The sequence below is a fragment of the Drosophila miranda genome, chromosome XR (genome assembly GCF_003369915.1).
Source record: "Drosophila miranda strain MSH22 chromosome XR, D.miranda_PacBio2.1, whole genome shotgun sequence".
NCBI lineage: Eukaryota > Metazoa > Arthropoda > Insecta > Diptera > Drosophilidae > Drosophila > Drosophila miranda.
Genome location: NC_046674.1, coordinates 51,596,459 through 51,615,114, shown reverse-complemented (window position 1 = coordinate 51,615,114; position 18,656 = coordinate 51,596,459). Strand labels below are relative to the sequence as shown.

General features: G+C 45.0%; 1 protein-coding gene across 1 annotated transcript; it reads left to right on the top strand.

Moving 5' to 3' along the window:
- The first annotated feature begins 12,340 nt into the window (after positions 1 to 12,340).
- On the top strand, positions 12,341 to 17,035 carry LOC117186399. The gene is made up of 2 exons (XM_033387140.1): positions 12,341 to 14,036; positions 14,114 to 17,035. The coding sequence occupies exons 1-2, from the start codon at positions 12,953 to 12,955 to the stop codon at positions 14,128 to 14,130; spliced, it is 1,101 nt and encodes a 366-aa protein (XP_033243031.1). The 5' UTR covers positions 12,341 to 12,952; the 3' UTR covers positions 14,131 to 17,035.
- Positions 17,036 to 18,656: the final 1,621 nt, after the last annotated feature.

Here is an 18,656-nt window from a genome sequence, read left to right as displayed (position 1 = left end):
CCTAGGAGCCATCTAGCTGGGTGACAGGTTTCGTCTTTTATGAATACAATCTGTCCTGTTTTAATATTCTGCATTCCTATTTTCCATTTATTTCATTGTTGCAGTGTGTGCAAATAATCTTTACATATCCAGATTCCCGATTTGTTCCTCTGAAATTTTCTCAATCAATATTGGCCTTCCCATAATAAAATGACCTGGTGTTAATACATACAGATCGTCAATATCATTTGTAGCTGTATACAAAGTGCTTGAATTTAGTACCGCTTTAATTTGACATTCATTCGCTTCTAGCTCTTGCTTAAGCCGGTTGTGTTTTTTTTCTTGCTCCCGCATTCTCCGCCCTTTGCCTAAATATCATACAACATTGTTGTGGCTTTGTTTTGATTTATTATCGCATCTCTTTAATTTGATTCTACTTTGTGTTAACCACCAGTGTTTTGTTTGTAAACAAGTGTTTAATATAAATTCAATATTGCAACGTAACACATCGGACTCGTGCAGGCAATTTGTTATTGTTTTTTGCCCAGTCTGCTTTTCGTTATCGCTTCTTCGGTGTGCACTGTTCTCGCGCATCAGCGTTTTCATCGCCCACACTCTCTCGTGAGCATACGCGGGCTTCTCGCATTGTTGCTCTCACTCTCTCTGGATTGCCTTTACTCTCCCTCTCTGTGGACTTTTCTTTTGTGTCTCTGCTTTGGTGAGTTTACTGCTCGTTTTCTGCACTTCGTTGGATCATCTGCTTTGAATTATTGCCGCTGCAGCTGATTGTCTGGCTCGCTCTGCTGTCTGCTCTCCTACTTTACCTGCGATCTCACTCCGTTCTCTTATTATTCGTGCACAGTGATTCTACTGCTGTCAATAATGGCAATCGTTTGTAGTGCAAAGAAATGTGAATTCGGTGGTGTTATCATTGGTGATTCATTTCTTAGCTGCTGGCTGTGCGACAATTTTGCCCACATAAAATGTGCTGGTGGTGGAAATTTTGGCCGGCTGAATGATCTGATATCGAAACGCATGGGCCTGTCTGGCTTGTCGGGAGATTGAGGCCGAAATGCGCACATTTATGAGACAGACTCGAACTGGGTTTCTGGATGTCCGGAAACAATTTGTGGCTCTCAACGAGAAATTTCTTGCCCTTGAATCACAGTTTCTTGGGCTCAAACTCTTGAGCGAACCCCCTGACGGAAAATTCCGCATAATGATACCAATCTCTTGCAACCTAATCCGATTGGTACGCCTGCCTCCCACCTTCATCCATCGGAAGCATTTCCGTGTAGTCATGCCACGCCGTTGTCTGTAAATCCGCCAACGGTGGAAGTGCTAGAAGAGCTGCCATTTCCTCATAGGTTAAATTATTGTCCACAATTAATATTTTTAAGAGATATTTTACAGATTTTACCCTAGCTTCCCAAATTCCTCCGAAGTGAGGTCCTGCCGGGGGAATGAAGTGCCACTCGATCTGTTCTCTTTCTAATATTGGAACCACTTTTATGTTGTCTTTGAGGGCTCTTTGGTATTCCTCGTCTAATTTGCGCGAAGCTCCCACCAAGTTGGTTCCATTATCGGAAAATATTTTTGCACATTTTCCTCTAGAGAAAAATCTTCTAAGTGCAGCTAGAAATGCATCTGAAGTAAGATCGCTGACTACTTCCAAATGAATAGCCTTTGTCGCCTTTGTTATCCAAAACTTTCGCTGGATATAGTTTCGCATCAGATTAATTCCACCGTGCAATGTTTCTTTATGTGCATTCTTGATAATTAGAGACGTCAAGTGACTATTATCTAAAATCAAGGGATGTTTAACTTCAAATTCCGCGTTGGAGTTTTGCAATCTACCTCCAACTCGTAACAACCCATCTTTGTCTAAAAACGGATTTAAGCTTAATAGTTTATTTTTTGTTTCAATTTCCTTTTTATTAATTAGGTTAGCTATTTCGGAACTAAATTGGATAGCTTATTGTTGTTTTACTATTAATACTTTGGCGCTCTTAATCTCCTTCACTGTCAAAAATGGAGGAAATTCTTTCTTTTTGGTTTTGATTTGAATAAACCTCAATACATATGCAATGACTCTTTCTAGTTTATGCATAAACGAATATTTTTGTAATAATTCACAAAAAATGTTATTTTTTGCTATTACCATTGTTGTGCCAACAACTAATTTTTCTTCAATTTCCTCTTTTGGTCAATGTTCCTTAGATTTCGCCAACCATTGAGGCCCTTTCCACCAAATCTTGACGCTCTTAATCTCCTTCACTGTCAAAAATGGAGGAAATTCTTTCTTTTTGGTTTTGATTTGAATAAACCTCAATACATATGCAATGACTCTTTCTAGTTTATGCATACACGAATATTTTTGTAATAATTCACAAAAAATGTTATTTTTTGCTATTACCATTGTTGTGCCAACTACTAATTTTTCTTCAATATCCTCTTTTGGTCAATGTTCCTTAGATTTCGCCAACCATTGAGGCCCTTTCCACCAAATCTTGGCGCTCTTAATCTCCTTCACTGTCAAAAATGGAGGAAATTCTTTCTTTTTGGTTTTGATTTGAACAAACCTCAATACATATGCAATGACTCTTTCTAGTTTATGCATACACGAATATTTTTGTAATAATTCACAAAAAATGTTATTTTTTGCTATTACCATAGTTGTGCCAACAACTAATTTTTCTTCAATTTCCTCTTTTGGCCAATGTTCCTTAGATTTCGCCAACCATTGAGGCCCTTTCCACCAAATGTTAAAATCTTTTAGCTTATCTGCACTAATGCCCCTTGATGCTACATCTGCTGGATTGTCTTCAGTTCTAACGTGTCCCCATTTAATTTCTTTAATCTTTCTTACTTCGTCAGTTCGACGCCTGATAAACTTGTCTTTATTGTCTCCATTCTTTATCCAGGCTAGAGTAATAGTAGAATCACTCCAGGCATAACACTCTACATTACTTCCAACCGCTATTTTCACCCGTTGAATTAATTTTGACAGAAGATGTGCTGCACAAAGTTCTAATGTAGGAATAGTTTTCCGATTCTTTTTCGGATTAACTTTGTTTTGCTGGCTATTATAATTGTAGAACTACATATCTACCTTGGCATACACAACGGCAGCATCGTAGGATCGTCAAACCCATGAATTTGCATCGACTTATTGTGCTGAAAATTTAGCCATCTTGGTATCCGCATGCTCTCTAATTCTTTTCATTTTCATTCATTTTTTTTTATGGTTTAAGTTACCATGCTACCCGTGAGTAGCGTGGGATAATTTGGCCGCCCGCCTTTTGAAGGTGGAAATTGCCAAGTCAAAGAATAGAAGATGTTGGAGTACTGTTTATAGCTTTACATCAATTTCGTCGATGAAGTCAATTAGTGTTTGGTACGCGCTGATGTTTTCTTTTTCAAAGAATTTGTAAATATCATTATACTTTCTTAGAGATGGGAAGTTTTGCCTTGTTGTGTGTACTTGGTACAATTGAAAATTAAATGCGAGGCGTTATCGATACTATCGCATGTATCACATATGTTACTAGGAACGACATGCATTTTGGCGAGAGTGTGCCTATCAAACGCGTTACCACTAAGCAGTGTGTTGATTCTTCTAGCGTCAATGGCTTTAAGCTTAGTTTTGTTTAGGAACCACGGTTTGGATGATGTTGAGGGGAAAAGCGAGCAGTAACCTCGGTGCTTGAGACTAGCAAACTCGGCGTATTCTCTCTCCCATTCTGCTTTTAAGATTCTGTGTATTTCGCACATAGCGTCTTTAAGGTTCCATTTAACCACTGTGTATTTTCTTCGTCTGTGGGCTTCTTTGGCTGCTGCGTCAACTGAAGTGTTCTGAGGGATGTTAGCGTGTCCGGGAATGTAGTGAACCTCTACAGTTCTTAGATGTGGATTTTTTTGGATCTTTTTTGTAGGCGATAGAGTTATCCTGAATGTTCTTCGCCAGAATGAGAGCCCCGTTTCTGCTGTTTGTCAGGAGCGCGACACGAGGAAAATTGTACAAAATAGCATGGTCTAATTCCTTCTCGATAGCAAGGAGCTCGGCGTGGAGCAGCATGATACCTGCATGGTCTATAGCGTGCTTGTTGGCCGCAGAACCCTTGAAAAAATCTAAGTCGGAGCTAATTTTAGTGCAAAACGAAGCTGTGTTCTCGAAAACCTCAACTCTATCTATTATGCTGCCAAACTCCCGATATGCCTTAGCGTAGCCCGTGTTTAAATCCCTATTTGCTGACACCGTTTCACTTGCTGGGAGATTAAATGCAAACACCTTAACCAACTCTTTCGCCGCCAGGAATCTCATCCTATAATCCGGAGGAAGTTCTCCTGCCATGTGATACAGGATAGGAACGGGAGTGCAGATTATCAGACCCAGCGACTTTCTGAGGTGATGGTTGCAGTGGGATTCGATTTTGGCCAAGGCAGATTTGGACAGGTTGCAGAATGACGAGCACGCGTACTCTAGCCTACTTCTGACGAATGCCTTGTAAAATATAAGCCCTCTTTTAGGGCTGATACCATAGTGGCACCCACTGAGATATCTAAGAAACGCACAGTTTCTGAACGACTCCGAGATGGCCAGATCAATGTGACCAGAGGTGACCAATCTGCCAGGATGCTGGATAATGGTAGTCGGGCGGAGAGAAGAAAACTCTCAGTGAAATTACCCCAATCCAAGGTGACACTGTTATATGCCGAGGGATGCATGGCCGGGGTGGTGCCCGGTCGCTAATATGCGGACTCTAGATAGCTGCCGACCTCCAGTTTAAATTTGGCTTCCCGGGGCAAGCGGGCTATGGCTCGGGTGACCAACCCCTTTCCGCCTACTCGTGGGAACAAAATGCAATCTACCAAAAACATAAAATCTAACAACACCGCAAAGGAGCTCGGTACTCCTTTTAAAGTACCGGAGGGACAAGCCAATCCCTCTACACCAACGCCTGGGAAACCATGTCCTATGAAGACGGGGAAGGAGACTGAGTCGGTCCACCGTCTTCAGGCAGCAGCCGCAGCGAGGGGACGCCCGAAAAGCCAATCGTGTCCTTCCAAGTCGGGTGGCTCCACGGGCGAATCGGACGCCGGGGTGGCTGCTAAGCAGAGCGTAATCGCGGCTGGTAAGCGCACCGGGACCGAAGAACCCAGAGGAGCCCCGGCGGGCAGCGTCTCTGCACCACGGGGAGAAAAGCCGTCGTACCAGGACAGGAGACGGACATCCAGGACATCCTGTCCAACGAGGACCCGAACTACAGGTCGTCGGCCGAAGGAAAGGAGCAGAGGCTGTGGGCCTCCTCAATCCTGCCACTGTTCCAGCCAGCCAAAGCCGGAAAGGGCGCAGCCAAGGCCTCCAACAAGCGGCAACGCTCAGCGGAGGACCCCGCTAATCAGCCAGGCCAAGCCCAGCGAGCCCAGCGGGTGAAGACCCACCTCACGAACCGGTCGTTCGCTGAGGTGGCGAGGGGCAAAACCCCGATCGGTGTCCTGGACAGGGGCTCAGGAATGTCATTGACGCTCCTGCAGATAAACCTCCACCATTGTAAGGCAGCATGCGCTGCTCTACTGCTCCACCTAGCCAAGGGTGGAGCCGACATAGTCCTCATTCATGAGCCCTGGATCCTCGGAAACAAGGTCTCTGGTCTGAGGACTCCTGACTATAAGCTATACGTAGCTGACACCGCAGGTAAAACTCGCACCTGCATCCTTGCAAAAAGAGATTTGCACTTATTTTTGCTCCCAAATTTCAGCAATGAAGACCAAACAGCAGTGAGCCTTGAAGGCCAGGGGTGCTCACTAAGAATCTGCTCCACGTACATGGGTCACGACCAACCAGACCCCCCTCCACAGGCGCTCAGGGCGCTAATCACAGACTGCGACGCCAAGGACACCGGCCTTATCGTAGGGTGCGACGCCAATGCACACCACTGCCAGTGGGGAAGCACTGACACTAACGAAGGGGGTGAGTACCTCTTCAACTATTTACTGACCACTCAGATGGTCCTATTAAATAGGGGGAGTGATCCCACCTTCATTATTAAAAACCGCAAGGAGGTCCTGGACCTCACACTTGCCTCTCATGAGATTCATGGGAATATCGTATCCTGGAGGGTCCTGGAAGAGCACTCCTTCTCGGACCACAGGTACGTGGAAACCGTATTCTCTTTTTCACTACCGAGACCAGCTCAATTCCGGAACCTCAAGCGGACAAACTGGATTCGGTACTCAGACCACCTCTGTCGTGTTCTCCCTGAGACTCCACCTGAGAAGGAGATTTCTGGGGAAGCCACGACTCAACTTGTTAAACTATTTACTTGCTGACCAATCATGGAAAACGTCCAGCAATGGGTCGCTAAATCTTCTCCTTAACACCCACTTTCCCGGCTGCGTTGAAAACAGACCACACTACATCGCGGCTCCTTACGTTGCCTCAAGTGATATCATGAACCTGCTAAGCCAGGATAACATTTCCTGGGCAATCAAAAGCTTCAAACCATACAAGTCCGCGGGACCAGATGGCATCATCCCTGCCCAACTGATTCACGCTGGACAAAAAGCCACTAAATGGCTCAAAAGGATATACGAGAGAATCTTCTCCCATGGATATATCCCGGAAACCTGGCTCCATACCAAAGTCGTCTTCATTCCCAAGGCAGGCAAGCCCTCCCACACTACCCCCAAAGATTTCAGACCCATAAGTCTATCGTCTTTCCTTTTGAAGACGATGGAACGGCTTTTGGTGATGCATCTCACGGTGAATATTCCGCCTAGTCTAATCTCAGAATCACAACCTGCCTATCGGAAGGGAAGATCCACCGAAACGGCCCTACACACGATCACATCGATCATAAAAACGTCCCTCAACTGTAAGGAGTACACCCTGGTAGCCTTCCTATCATATAAGACGCCTTTAATAACATCCTCCTGACCGCCATCACGGGTGCACTGACGGACCTGGGGGTTGACTCCCGGACGGTGAGCCTGATCGATCAGATGCTACAATGCAGGACGGTTGAGGCATCACTGGTGACGTCAATGTCCACCAGATTTGTCCGTAGAGGCACCCCGCAGGGCGGAGTCCTCTCGCTTCTCCTATGGAACGTGGCAGTGAACGAACTGCTGCGGGAGATAGAGGGGGGTGGCTGCTGCGTGGTGGCGTATGCGTACGATGTTGCTATAGCATTATCGGGTAAATTCCCGCAGACGCTGTGTGAGTGCCTGACAAGCACACTCATGAAGATGTCAAAATGGGCAGACAAATGAGGTCTAGGCGTCAACCCGTCTAAAACGGAACTGGTGCTCTTCACAAGGAAGTACAAAGTTCCGGCACTGATTCCCCCAAAACTATGTGGGGAAGCGCTGCTCTTCAGCAACAACGCCAAATATCTTAGCCTTATCCTTGATAGAAAGCTCGACTGGAAATTGAGCATAGAGGATAGAGTAAAGAAGGCCACAGTGGCCCTCTATACTTGCAGGAAAGCCATCGGACTAAAATGGGGATTGACCTCATATATAGTTCGGTGGCTTTATACCGCCATCATACGACCGATCATGCTCTATGGAGTGGTGGTATGGTGGCCAGCCTTAGACAAAAGGACATGCCTCAATAAACTCAGCAGAGTTCAGCGCATGGCAGAGCTATGCATAACTGGTGGAAGGCCTGGATACTGTGCTGGACCTCCTCCCTGTAGATCTCTGTAGATCTGTAGATGGCAACACTTTCCGCTGGGAGCTGAACATCAGTCATTGCTTCAGGCTCCCGGACCACTGCAGTGTGTTCCAAGCGGAAGTTGTAGCCATCAAGGAGGCCATTTCTATCGTCTCTAAACTACTTCTAGACACGCAATTAGTGTGCGTTTTCTCGGACAGCCAATCAGCTATTAAAGCTTTAGGCTCAATATCGTCGAACTCAGCGACTGTAAATGACTGCCGCAGGTCTCTGCACGAGATCGCGGAGCAGTTAGATCTCTTCCTTATATGGGTCCCAGGCCACAGGGACATCGAGGGGAACGACGCCGTCGACGAACTGGCCAGGCGGGGTACTACGATTCCTCTCCTATCGGAGAGGAAGCAGGTAGCGATGACTCTGGCTACGTGCAGGCTCCTCACGCACGAATTGTTCGAGCAAAATGCCAATAGGATGGCAGCAAACCGTTTCCTGTAGGGTCTCAAGATTGATATGGCCACATCGATCGAAGAAGCGCTCAGCCGAGCTGTATAGACTTAGCAGAGCACAATGCTCTGCAGTTACTCGAGCCATTACGGGACGCTGGCAGATCGGCACCCATGCCTCTAGACTGTCAATCCCTCATAACGACTTCTGCAGGAGTTGCCGCGACGAGGAGGACCTAGTCCTAACCTAGTCCTGCCTAGGTATTTGATCTGGTCTGCTTGTCTGATCTCAACTCCTTGATGCGAGATATTTAGGGCAGTTCTACGATTGTTGAAGTAAATCACTTTAGACTTCACCGGTTTGAATGACAGGTTTAGCCTATTGCATTTTTCTTCGAACTTATCTATACTGTCTTCCAGCACACGTTTCGCAATGGATACGTCTTTATGAAAACAAACTATGAAAAAGTCATCAGCATACTGAAATAGTAAGCAGTTATGACTGTTAATATCATGTAGTTCGGCTGTGTAAAGGTTGAAAAGGGTTGGGCTGAGACAGCTACCCTGGCTAACACCTCTGTTCACCTCTACCTCGCTTTTGCCCTTTATGAGAATTCGTCTGTTAAGGAAGCTGGAGATCCAAGCCGTGAGGCTTGTATTGAACCGCATATCCCTCATCCTGTGCTCGAGTGTGTCCACTCTTACGCAGTCGAACGCTCTTTGTAGATCTAGACAAGCTGCGACAACCTGACAACCCCTCGCTTTCAGCGCCAGAACTTTGTTGATAAGGTCGTTGATGCAAAGAGCCGTGGACTTGTTTCTCCTGAAGGCATAGGACCTGACCGGCAGCAGGTCACAGTTTGCTATGTGCTCGTCCAACTTCAACTTTATCAACCCCTCTATGGATTTAAACAGCGTGTTAATCAAACAAATCGGCCTATGGTTTTGGAAGGAAGTAGGGTCTGCATTCTTCTTGGGGATGGGTACCACTTTTATCCTGCGCCAGACTTCAGGGATGACGCCACGCAGCTTATTCATAATTTCAAAAATATCTTGTCTTTTCCCATTTGGTAGCTTTTGAAGCATCCTGAAAGAGATGCCAACAGGGCCTCTAGCCGAATTAGGGCTCCTGGTTTTTTGAAAGGCCAGGATTTCTTCCAGTTCCAGGGGGTCCGGGTCGTCTGGTCCTAACAAAGGGGCAGGAATTTTATTAGGGGACCTACTATTTGACGTGGATGGGGTTACTTTAACCATATTGAGAACGTTTTTGTCATCTTCGTTCGTCCATTTGTTTCCTACATTTTTGATTTGACCGTAGTTTTTGATGTTCTTCAACCTGCTCCACATAGAGGGCGATATAAACCATAAACTTGGAGAAGTTGCGCTTTCTGAGAATTGTTACGTGGTTTTGTAGATTTTTGTCGGCTTCTAAAGGCTGCTTTGGCATCAACCAATTTTTTGCTGAGGTTGCATTTTTGCCTGCAAGCGTTTCTCACGCGAAAAAATTTTCCGTTTCCTCGTTCCACCATTTCTTAGCAACGTGCTTGTTCTTGCTTGGGAAGGTGACCGTGTTTTTTAAGGTCAGGGACTTAACTTTTTCATTGAGCTCCTCCAGATTTGAGAAGTCGCTTGCACTCAGAATCCGGGCTATTTTGTTGTGAAGGATCTTCTTGCCTTGGAAGGGGGCATTTACGCCTTGCACTGATATTACAATTGGGAAGTGGTTGCTCTTCGTAATTTTTGTTTTAGGGACTTGCCAGTTAATACTTCCATTTCTGTAGTTCGAAAAAGAAAGGTCAAGAACAGAGAATTGAGATGGGCTCCTGGAGAAGGTTGGGGAACCGTCGTTTAGGCAGATAAATCCGGCCTCTCGGGTGGAATTCTCAATGCTGCGACCCTTGTGATCACAGATCGGATTTCCCCAGAAAGATGACTTAGCGTTGAAGTCCCCGCCCACCATTGAGGGTATGCCAAGCGAAGCCGCGAATTCGAAAACCTTTTTTGTGCCCGATTTAAACTGTGAAGCTGTTGTTGATGGCGGTGCATATATGCTAAAAATATTGAAATTGCTCTTGAGGTTTAATGTTTTTATTCCTAAAATTTCCAAGTCGTTCTCTATTTTTAAAATGCTGAATTGAATGTTTTTCCTGACGTAGATGCCCCGCCGTACCCGTCCTCTCTGGGCTTGCAGAAAAAGTTATAGTCTAAAATGCTGCAGTCCGCGTTGTTCAGCACCAAAATCTCTGAGAGGATGGAAATATCTATTGCGTTGTTGTCTAGGAACATTGAGAGGAGCTGTTTGTTGTTGTTATGTGTCAGACTTTGAATATTTAGCTGAAGAATCTTCATTGTTGGATGTTTTGAGAACCAACTGCCATCCCTTGGGCAATCTGACGCCTATCTAGCTCTGCGTTTGAAGCATTGACAAATTCTCTAATTTCCTTAATAAATTTATTCGCTATAGAATCCCCTTTAATATGTAAACTTTAAATATCACGTTTTTATACCCGATACTCAAAATGAGTATTGGGGTATATTAGATTTGTGGTAAAAGTGGATGTGTGTAACGTCCAGAAGGAATCGTTTCCGACCCCATAAAGTATATATATTCTTGATCAGCATCAATAGCCGAGTCGATTGAGCCCTGTCTGTCTGTCTGTCCGTCCGTCCGTCTGTTCGTCCGTCCGTCCGTCCGTCCGTCCGTCCGTCTGTCCGTCCCCTTCAGCGCCTAGTACTCAAAGACTATAAGAGCTAGAGCAACGATGTTTTGGACCCAGACTTCTGTGATATGTCACTGCTACAAAAATATTTCAAAACTTCGCCCCGCCTACTTCCGCCCCCACAAAGGACGAAAATCTGTGGCATCCACAATTTTAAAGATACGAGAAAACCAAAAACGCAGAATCGTAGAGAATGACTATATCTTTTAGACTGCAGAATTTGAATAAGATCGTATTTTTATTATAGCCAGCATCAAGAAAACAATTTCATTTTTTCTCGCCCTGTCTCTCTCTAACACACACGTAGCATAGCCGGCTTTGCTTAGAGTAAAACATTAGCGCCTAGATCTCAGAGACTATAAAAGCTAGAGCAACCAAATTTGGTATCCACACTCCTTATATATCGGTCCGAGACGAGTTTGTTTCAAAGTTTCGCCACACCCCCTTCCGCCCCCGCAAAGGATGAAAATCTGGGGCATCCACAAATCTCAGAGACTATTAAGGCTAGAGTAACCAAATTTGGTATCCACACTCCTAGCAGTTCTCACAATAAAACGTATATTTCAAAATTTCGCCAGACCCCCTACCGACCACACAAAAAACGAAGATCTGTGGCATCCACAATATTGAAGATTCGAGAAAACTAAAAACGCACAATCATACAGAATAAATATATATATCAGATTGCTGAATCTGGATCAGATCGGATCATTTTTATAGCCAAAAGAAATAGACGTCACGCTCAGACTGATTTTCTGTCTCTCTCGCACGCACTCTTTGTCGTGTCGTTCAATATTAGCGGCGTCTGCCGGAGAGAGCCATACTGACTTAGTATCGGGTATAACTGTAGAGTTGCGGTGTCCGCAGCAACTCACAACGTTCCACCTCGTTCTAACTGGTGTTAACGGAGTTATTAATGGCATGCTCTACCATGCTCATCAGCCTATACCAATCGGCTTGCTCAAGGGGCTCTGGCAATTTTTTTACAATGGAAGAAGAACACGATTCACCCGCTCTACTTGGTCATTCGCCTGCGGTGCACCTGTAGCCACCTTAATGGGCTCTATCCCTCTCTCCTGCAAAAAACTAAAGAACTCTGTTCGGTCAAACTCCTTTAAGGAACAAGTATTCAAATGACCCTCGTAAAATAGAGAGCCTACGCTCACTTTTTGTATTTACTCACCATAATTGTACTAAATTCACCACTGTATTCTCTCTCTTATGCCCAGTACTCAAGCACTAAGATTTGTAATAAATAGTTATTCCCTAATACTCAACTGGATCGATCGACTTTTCTCTTTCTTGTATAGACTTTGATTCGCTTGCAGAAAAAACTAGCACACCCCCATCCGTGAATTAACATTAATGCGGAAAACGCTCCGTGTACAAACATTTTGGCGCCCAACGTGGGGCATGTGTGTTATGTTAATTCTTCTGTGAACAATTAAACTAATCGCAATCTACAAAGGCAACAATTACAACATTCGCTCGTCTCGCAGCTGCAATCGAATGTTCCGAAAACCGTATCAGAATTGTTCGTCTAGATCGCGGGATCGTTGTCCTCGCCTTGCTCTCGCCGTTCTCGCTTAATTTTATCATTCGCTTGTCACCCACAACGCATTCAACGGCGCTTGCATTCTCGGTTCGTTCGCTTTGCAGCTACCTGCTTTGGTCCATCGATCAACGCATTCTTTCTATTGGAATTCCACCGCTTCACTTTCGTTTTGCTTTCGTTGCCGCTGCTGGAACTTTTGCTTTTGCTTTCACCGTTGGTTTTGTGCTCTAGCTGCTGCTGCTTGCTGCGTTTTTTTGTTGTTGTTATTTTTGGAAGCTCTAGTTCTGTGTCAGCGTAATTACACTACACAACAAAATGATGACGCTCGAAGACTTAAAACGCCCAACGGAGCAATATAAAACGAAGTATAACTCGGATCAAATCTGTGGTAGATGCTAAATCGGAAACCCCGATATGCAATGATGAGCTTCGCTATCGGTTGAACATCTTAGAAACGTATTTCAAGAATGTTTTAAATGTCCAAGCTAATATTGAAGACCTTAGTCCGAATGATGAAGGACGGGCAGATTTGGAGGATACATACATAGCAATCAAGCTAGCCATAAGGGAAAAAATGGGAGGAGATCTGAACGCCAGCATTGTTGCGCCGGACTACCACCCACCGCCAGTGAAGTCATCGTTACCAAGGTTGTCGCTACCCACTTTCGACGGAACATATGCAAACTATAAGAATTTTATTCACTCGTTCGAGCAAATTGTTGTGCGTGAGTCTGGATTGTCTAATATAGAAAAGTTTAATTATTTGCTGACCTGCCTCACGGGGCCGGCATTAGATACAATTCAGGCATTCCAGGTTACAAGCGAAAACTATCCGAAGGCCATAGCAAAACTCAAAGGCCGTTTTGATAATCCTACTCTTATATTTTTAGAAGGTATTGAGGCATTGTTTGCACTACAACCTGTGGAAAGGTCAAACAGTCAGCAGCTTCACAGCCTAGTGGATAAGGCATCCGCTATATTAAGCTCGCTGGAGTCCATCGGCAAACCTGAGAATATTGTTCACGCTATGGTTATATATATTATAATGGAAAAGTGTGATCAGCAAACTCGGAACAAGTGGAAGGAATCGCAGGACTACAAAACTCTGCCAACCTGGCTAGCATGCACACAGCTTTTGGAACGCCACTGTCAGTTTCTCCATTCGTCTGGAAACTCGGCTGCTACTTCGTCACAACGAAAGGCTGAATCCAATAAGTCAAATCGTCATTCTAATCACCAAATAAACTCGTCGTTTGCTATCACTAATCCGTCTTGTACACTTTGTTCTAGTTCTGGCCATAAGATCTCTAATTGCGCTCAGTTCAAGGCTATGAACAGCAACCAACGGTACGACAATGCAAAACGCCTCGGTCTCTGCATCAATTGTCTTGGAAATGGTCATAGAGTGGCGCAATGTTCATCGACTCATCGTTGCCGATCCTGTAATCGGAATCATCATTCATCTTTGCATCACTCTCAGCCGCAACAGCCACCCCAATCATCAGCAGGACAATCTTCAACTACTGAACCGGTACTCCAATCAGCGCAACCCTCCTGGCAAACAGCTCATCAAGCTGCTTCACATTCTCATATGGAGATCGCAGCAGATGATCAAATTTTGTTGGCAACAGCTATGGTTTTGGTAAAGGATGCCACAGGTAAATACAAACTCGGTAGAGCGTTGCTTGATTCATGCTCTCAGGTTAATTTTGTAACCAAAACCTTTGCACAAAAGCTTCGCCTTCGTCGTGAAAAACACCACATTGGAATTCGCAGTATAGGAGACTCCCTTACTAGTTTGAAGGCTCGTACGACTACCTCTATTAAGTCACGTACTTCCGGCTATCAGCTCACTCTCCAGCTTGGAATCACATCCCATATTGCCTACCAGCCAGATAGTGAGATCGACATATCGAATTGGAACCTACCAGCTAACACTCCATTGGCTGACGAATCGTTCTATAGGACTAAACGTATTGATTTGTTACTGGGGACCGAAGTCTTCTATGGAGCTCTAGCTGTTGGCCAGATTCGCATTGGTCCAAATCTTCCCACTTTGCAGAAGACTCTTTTTGGTTGGGTTGTTGCTGGGAGGTACCAGCGGCAATATAACAGACAGCCACCATTGTGCTTGGCGACTGTAGAAGAGTCGATCGACAAGAATTTGCAGCAATTATGGAAAGTGGACTCATTTGTCGATCCAAGCGCTAGAATGCTCCCAAATCATCGTCGCTGTGAGGACCATTTCAGGGACACAACACATCAGGATGCCAGTGGGCGGATTGTCGTTCGCTTGCCATTTCAAGAAGATCCAAGTTGTCTTGGAAGTTCCTTCGATACAGCTCGAACTCGATTTTTTGCCATTGAGAGACGTCTCGCTCGTCTACCGGAAATTCGCTCGCAGTATATCTCGTTCATGCAGGAATATGAAAGTCTCGGCCATATGTCCCTCGTACTGAATCCTAACTTGGAAGAACCGCATTATTATATACCCCACCATTTCGTTCTGAAACCAAGCAGTACCTCGACGAAGCTCAGAGTTGTCTTTGACGCCTCTTGCCGTACAACATCTCAAAGGTCACTTAACGATCTACTTTTAGTCGGCCCTACCATTCAGGATGAGTTGTACTTGCAATTGCTGCGGTTCCGCATGCATAGGTTCGGCATCACAGCCGACGTCACAAAAATGTACAGGCAGGTACTTGTGAGTGAGAAGGATAGAAAATTCCAGTACATTTTGTGGCGAGCATCTCCAAATACGGATCTTCAAACCTACCAACTCAATACAGTGAAATATGGGACTGCGTCTGCCCCATTTCTCGCAACTCGTAGTTTGCATTACTTGGCTGAGGATTGTAAGGATGCATGGCCATTAGGGGCTGCTGCTGTTAAAACTGCATTTTATGTTGATGACCTTTTGTGTGGGGCTGGTGATATAGATACACTCTTCAAACTAAAAACTGAAATCACATCAACTCTCGCTCGTGGTCAGTTTCCATTATGCAAGTGGCATTCAAATCATCCAGGCGTGATGGAAGACGAATCTACCAAGGAATTAAACATTTCAGAAAACTCAGTCAGCAGCACACTCGGCTTAACTTGGCATCAACGAAGAGATGCATTTAGTTTCACATTTAATCCAAAGGAAGTCTATCCCACTACCACAAAACGAACAATTTTGTCTACTGCGTCGTCGCTATTCGATCCAATCGGTCTGCTATCACCGTTAGTCATTGTCTCTAAGATCATTCTTCAGGAGTTGTGGCTTTTGAAACTCGACTGGGACGAGTCTGTCCCCCAGAATTTAAGCCACGCATGGAGCAAGTGTTTGGAATCGCTGAATTCACTGTCGTCACTAGCGGTACCTCGTTTTTGTTTGCAGCCTGATACTAGGAGCATTCAAATACATGGATTTTGCGACGCATCGATTCGGGCATACGGCTGCTGTGTTTATGTGCGCACGGAGAATTCGCTTGGACAGGTCACAGTGAAAATGTTCACTTCTAAGTCTAGAGTAGCACCAGTGAAGAAACAGTCTCTTCCGAAGCTTGAACTATGCGGCGCACATCTACTTTCTCAGTTGTATAACAAAGTCAAGGCCATATTCAGTAAACACACTATCACATCTTATTTTTGGAGCGACTCACAGCTCGTATTGCATTGGTTGCAACAACACTCAGTCACCTTATCGACCTTTGTTGGAAATCGAGTGTCCGATATTCAGGATTTAACGTCTGATGGAAAATGGCGCTATGTGCCAACACATCAAAACCCTGCTGATATTCTGTCGCGAGGCTGTAACGTGAGCGAGTTGATTAAGTCTCCATGGTTTTCGGGTCCTACGTTTCTAGTCGAAGATTCACTAAGCTGGCCCGCCACTGGTGGAAAACTTGATATTGACATGGACGTGGTTAACTCGGAGAATCGGAAAAGTTTGTTTGCTGCCGTACACGAGACAAATAATATCCTCAACATCGTCGATAATATCAGCTCGTACACTCACAGTCTGCGTCTCATTGCTTGGATGATTAGGTTCATAAGGAGATGTCGGAAGCAATCGACGTTTACCACAACCTCACCGACGCCAGATGAACTTCGTTTTGCTTCACATTGCCTTATTTGGAACATTCAACAAACTCATTTTGTAGAGGACATCCGTTTACTTCAGAAGCAAAAACCATTAAAAAGCAGCTTAAAGTTTCTTACTCCCTTTTTAGAAGTCGTGAACGGATTCGAACTTATCAAGGTTGGTGGACGTTTGGAATACTCAGACCTACAAGACGGTCAAAAACATCCGTTGCTGCTGCCTAGTCAGTCCAAATTTGTATGGAACTATATTCGCCATTTGCATCTTCGGAACTATCACGCTGGACCTAAAGCCCTAGTCGCTCTCACTCGTTTGGAGTATTGGATCGTTAACGCCAGAGACTTGGCACGTAGAATTGTTCGCTCCTGTGTACACTGCGTTCGCTACAGACCGAAGCTGCTACAACAACTCATGGGCTCATTACCGCCTACGCGACTCGCTCCGGCTCGACCCTTTGAACGCTGTGGAGTTGACTTTTGTGGACCCATCAACACATATCTACGCATTCGAGGAAAGGGACCTACAAAAGCATACATAGCCGTGTTCGTTTGCCTTCTCACCAAGGCCGTTCACATCGAAGTAGTCTCTGATTTGTCAACAAAGGCGTTCTTAAACGCATTGAAACGGATGGGAGGTCGTCGCAAGCTGCCGACAGACATCTTCTGCGATAATGCCACTAACTTTGTAGGGGCATCGAATCAACTGCAGGAACTAAAAAAGTTTATGTTTTTAAAGCAGACCCAAGATGCAATCTATAAATTTTGCGCATCTGACTTTATTAATTTCCATTTTATTCCCCCCAGGGCACCTCATTTCGGAGGCCTTTGGGAAGCGGCAGTCAAGAGTGCAAAGGGGCTGTTAAATCGTACGCTGGCCAACACCAGGTTCACCTTCGAAGAGTTGAGCACTGTCGTCGTCGAGATAGAATCGATCCTCAACTCGCGCCCGCTATCGCCGCTTTCGTCAGACCCAAATGACTATAGCACTCTCACGGCTGGTCATCTCTTGGTTGGCGAATCATTGCGATCACTACCTGAAAGGTCCCTCGAGAATATCAAGCTGTCAAGTATGGACCGCTACGATGCGATTACGGCCGTCAAGCAACGGTTTTGGAAGCAATGGTCTGCTGACTATGTCAACGAATTACGATCGCGCACGAAGTGGACAGCACCCTCAACGAACCTCACCGAGGGCACGTTGGTTATCATCCATGAGGACAACCTGCCACCGCTACGCTGGAAACTAGGCCGAGTGCAGTCTACTGTGCTTGGGAAGGATGGACTTGTACGGGTGGTGCACCTCCGCACTGCAAATGGAACATGTTGCAGGCCAATACACAAGTTGGCAATTCTTCAGGTGGTTTGAAAGCAGTCCTTTCAACGGGGCCGGGATGTTCGGTCAAACTCCTTTAAGGAACAAGTATTCAAATGACCCTCGTAAAATAGAGAGCCTACGCTCACTTTTTGTATTTACTCACCATAATTGTACTAAATTCACCACTGTATTCTCTCTCTTATGCCCAGTACTCAAGCACTAAGATTTGTAATAAATAGTTATTCCCTAATACTCAACTGGATCGATCGACTTTTCTCTTTCTTGTATAGACTTTGATTCGTTTGCAGAAAAAACTAACACACCCCCATCCGTGAATTAACATTAATGCGGAAAACGCTCCGTGTACAAACAAACTCTAACGAGGTGAAACAGGTCCCACGATCTGATACTATCGACTATAGAAATCAAAATATCTACTTAAGGCATCCTTTGCTTTCCGCGTGCTGGTACTATTAACCGGGAACAATTTGACAATCTTAGTGAATGCATCTATTACCGCAAGGAGGTGTTTTTTTGCTTAGATCTAATACTCGGCAACGGACCCAAATGATCAATATGTAGGGCATGAAAAGGAAGACACGACTCTGGTATACTATGGAGCGTTCTACTATGGATTGTTTTAGGCATCGAGTGTAATATACACGGTAGACAGTTTCTGATTAACGCTGTCACTTTACTTCTCATTGACGGAAACCAGTAGGTCCTCAAAAGGTCACTCCCGCACGTCTCTACGGCCAGATGTCCTAGTTTTTCGTGTGACCGCCTTATCAAATGCTCGTCCATACATATTGGTACATAGAAACATAGTTTGTTTTCACAACTGCTCTTGTAAACAATACCATCTACCACTTCAAAA

Coding starts and splice junctions, on each gene's coding strand:
- LOC117186399 (XM_033387140.1), top strand. CDS start 12,953: ATGGGAGGAGATCTGAACGCCAGCATTGTTGCGCCGGACTACCACCCA.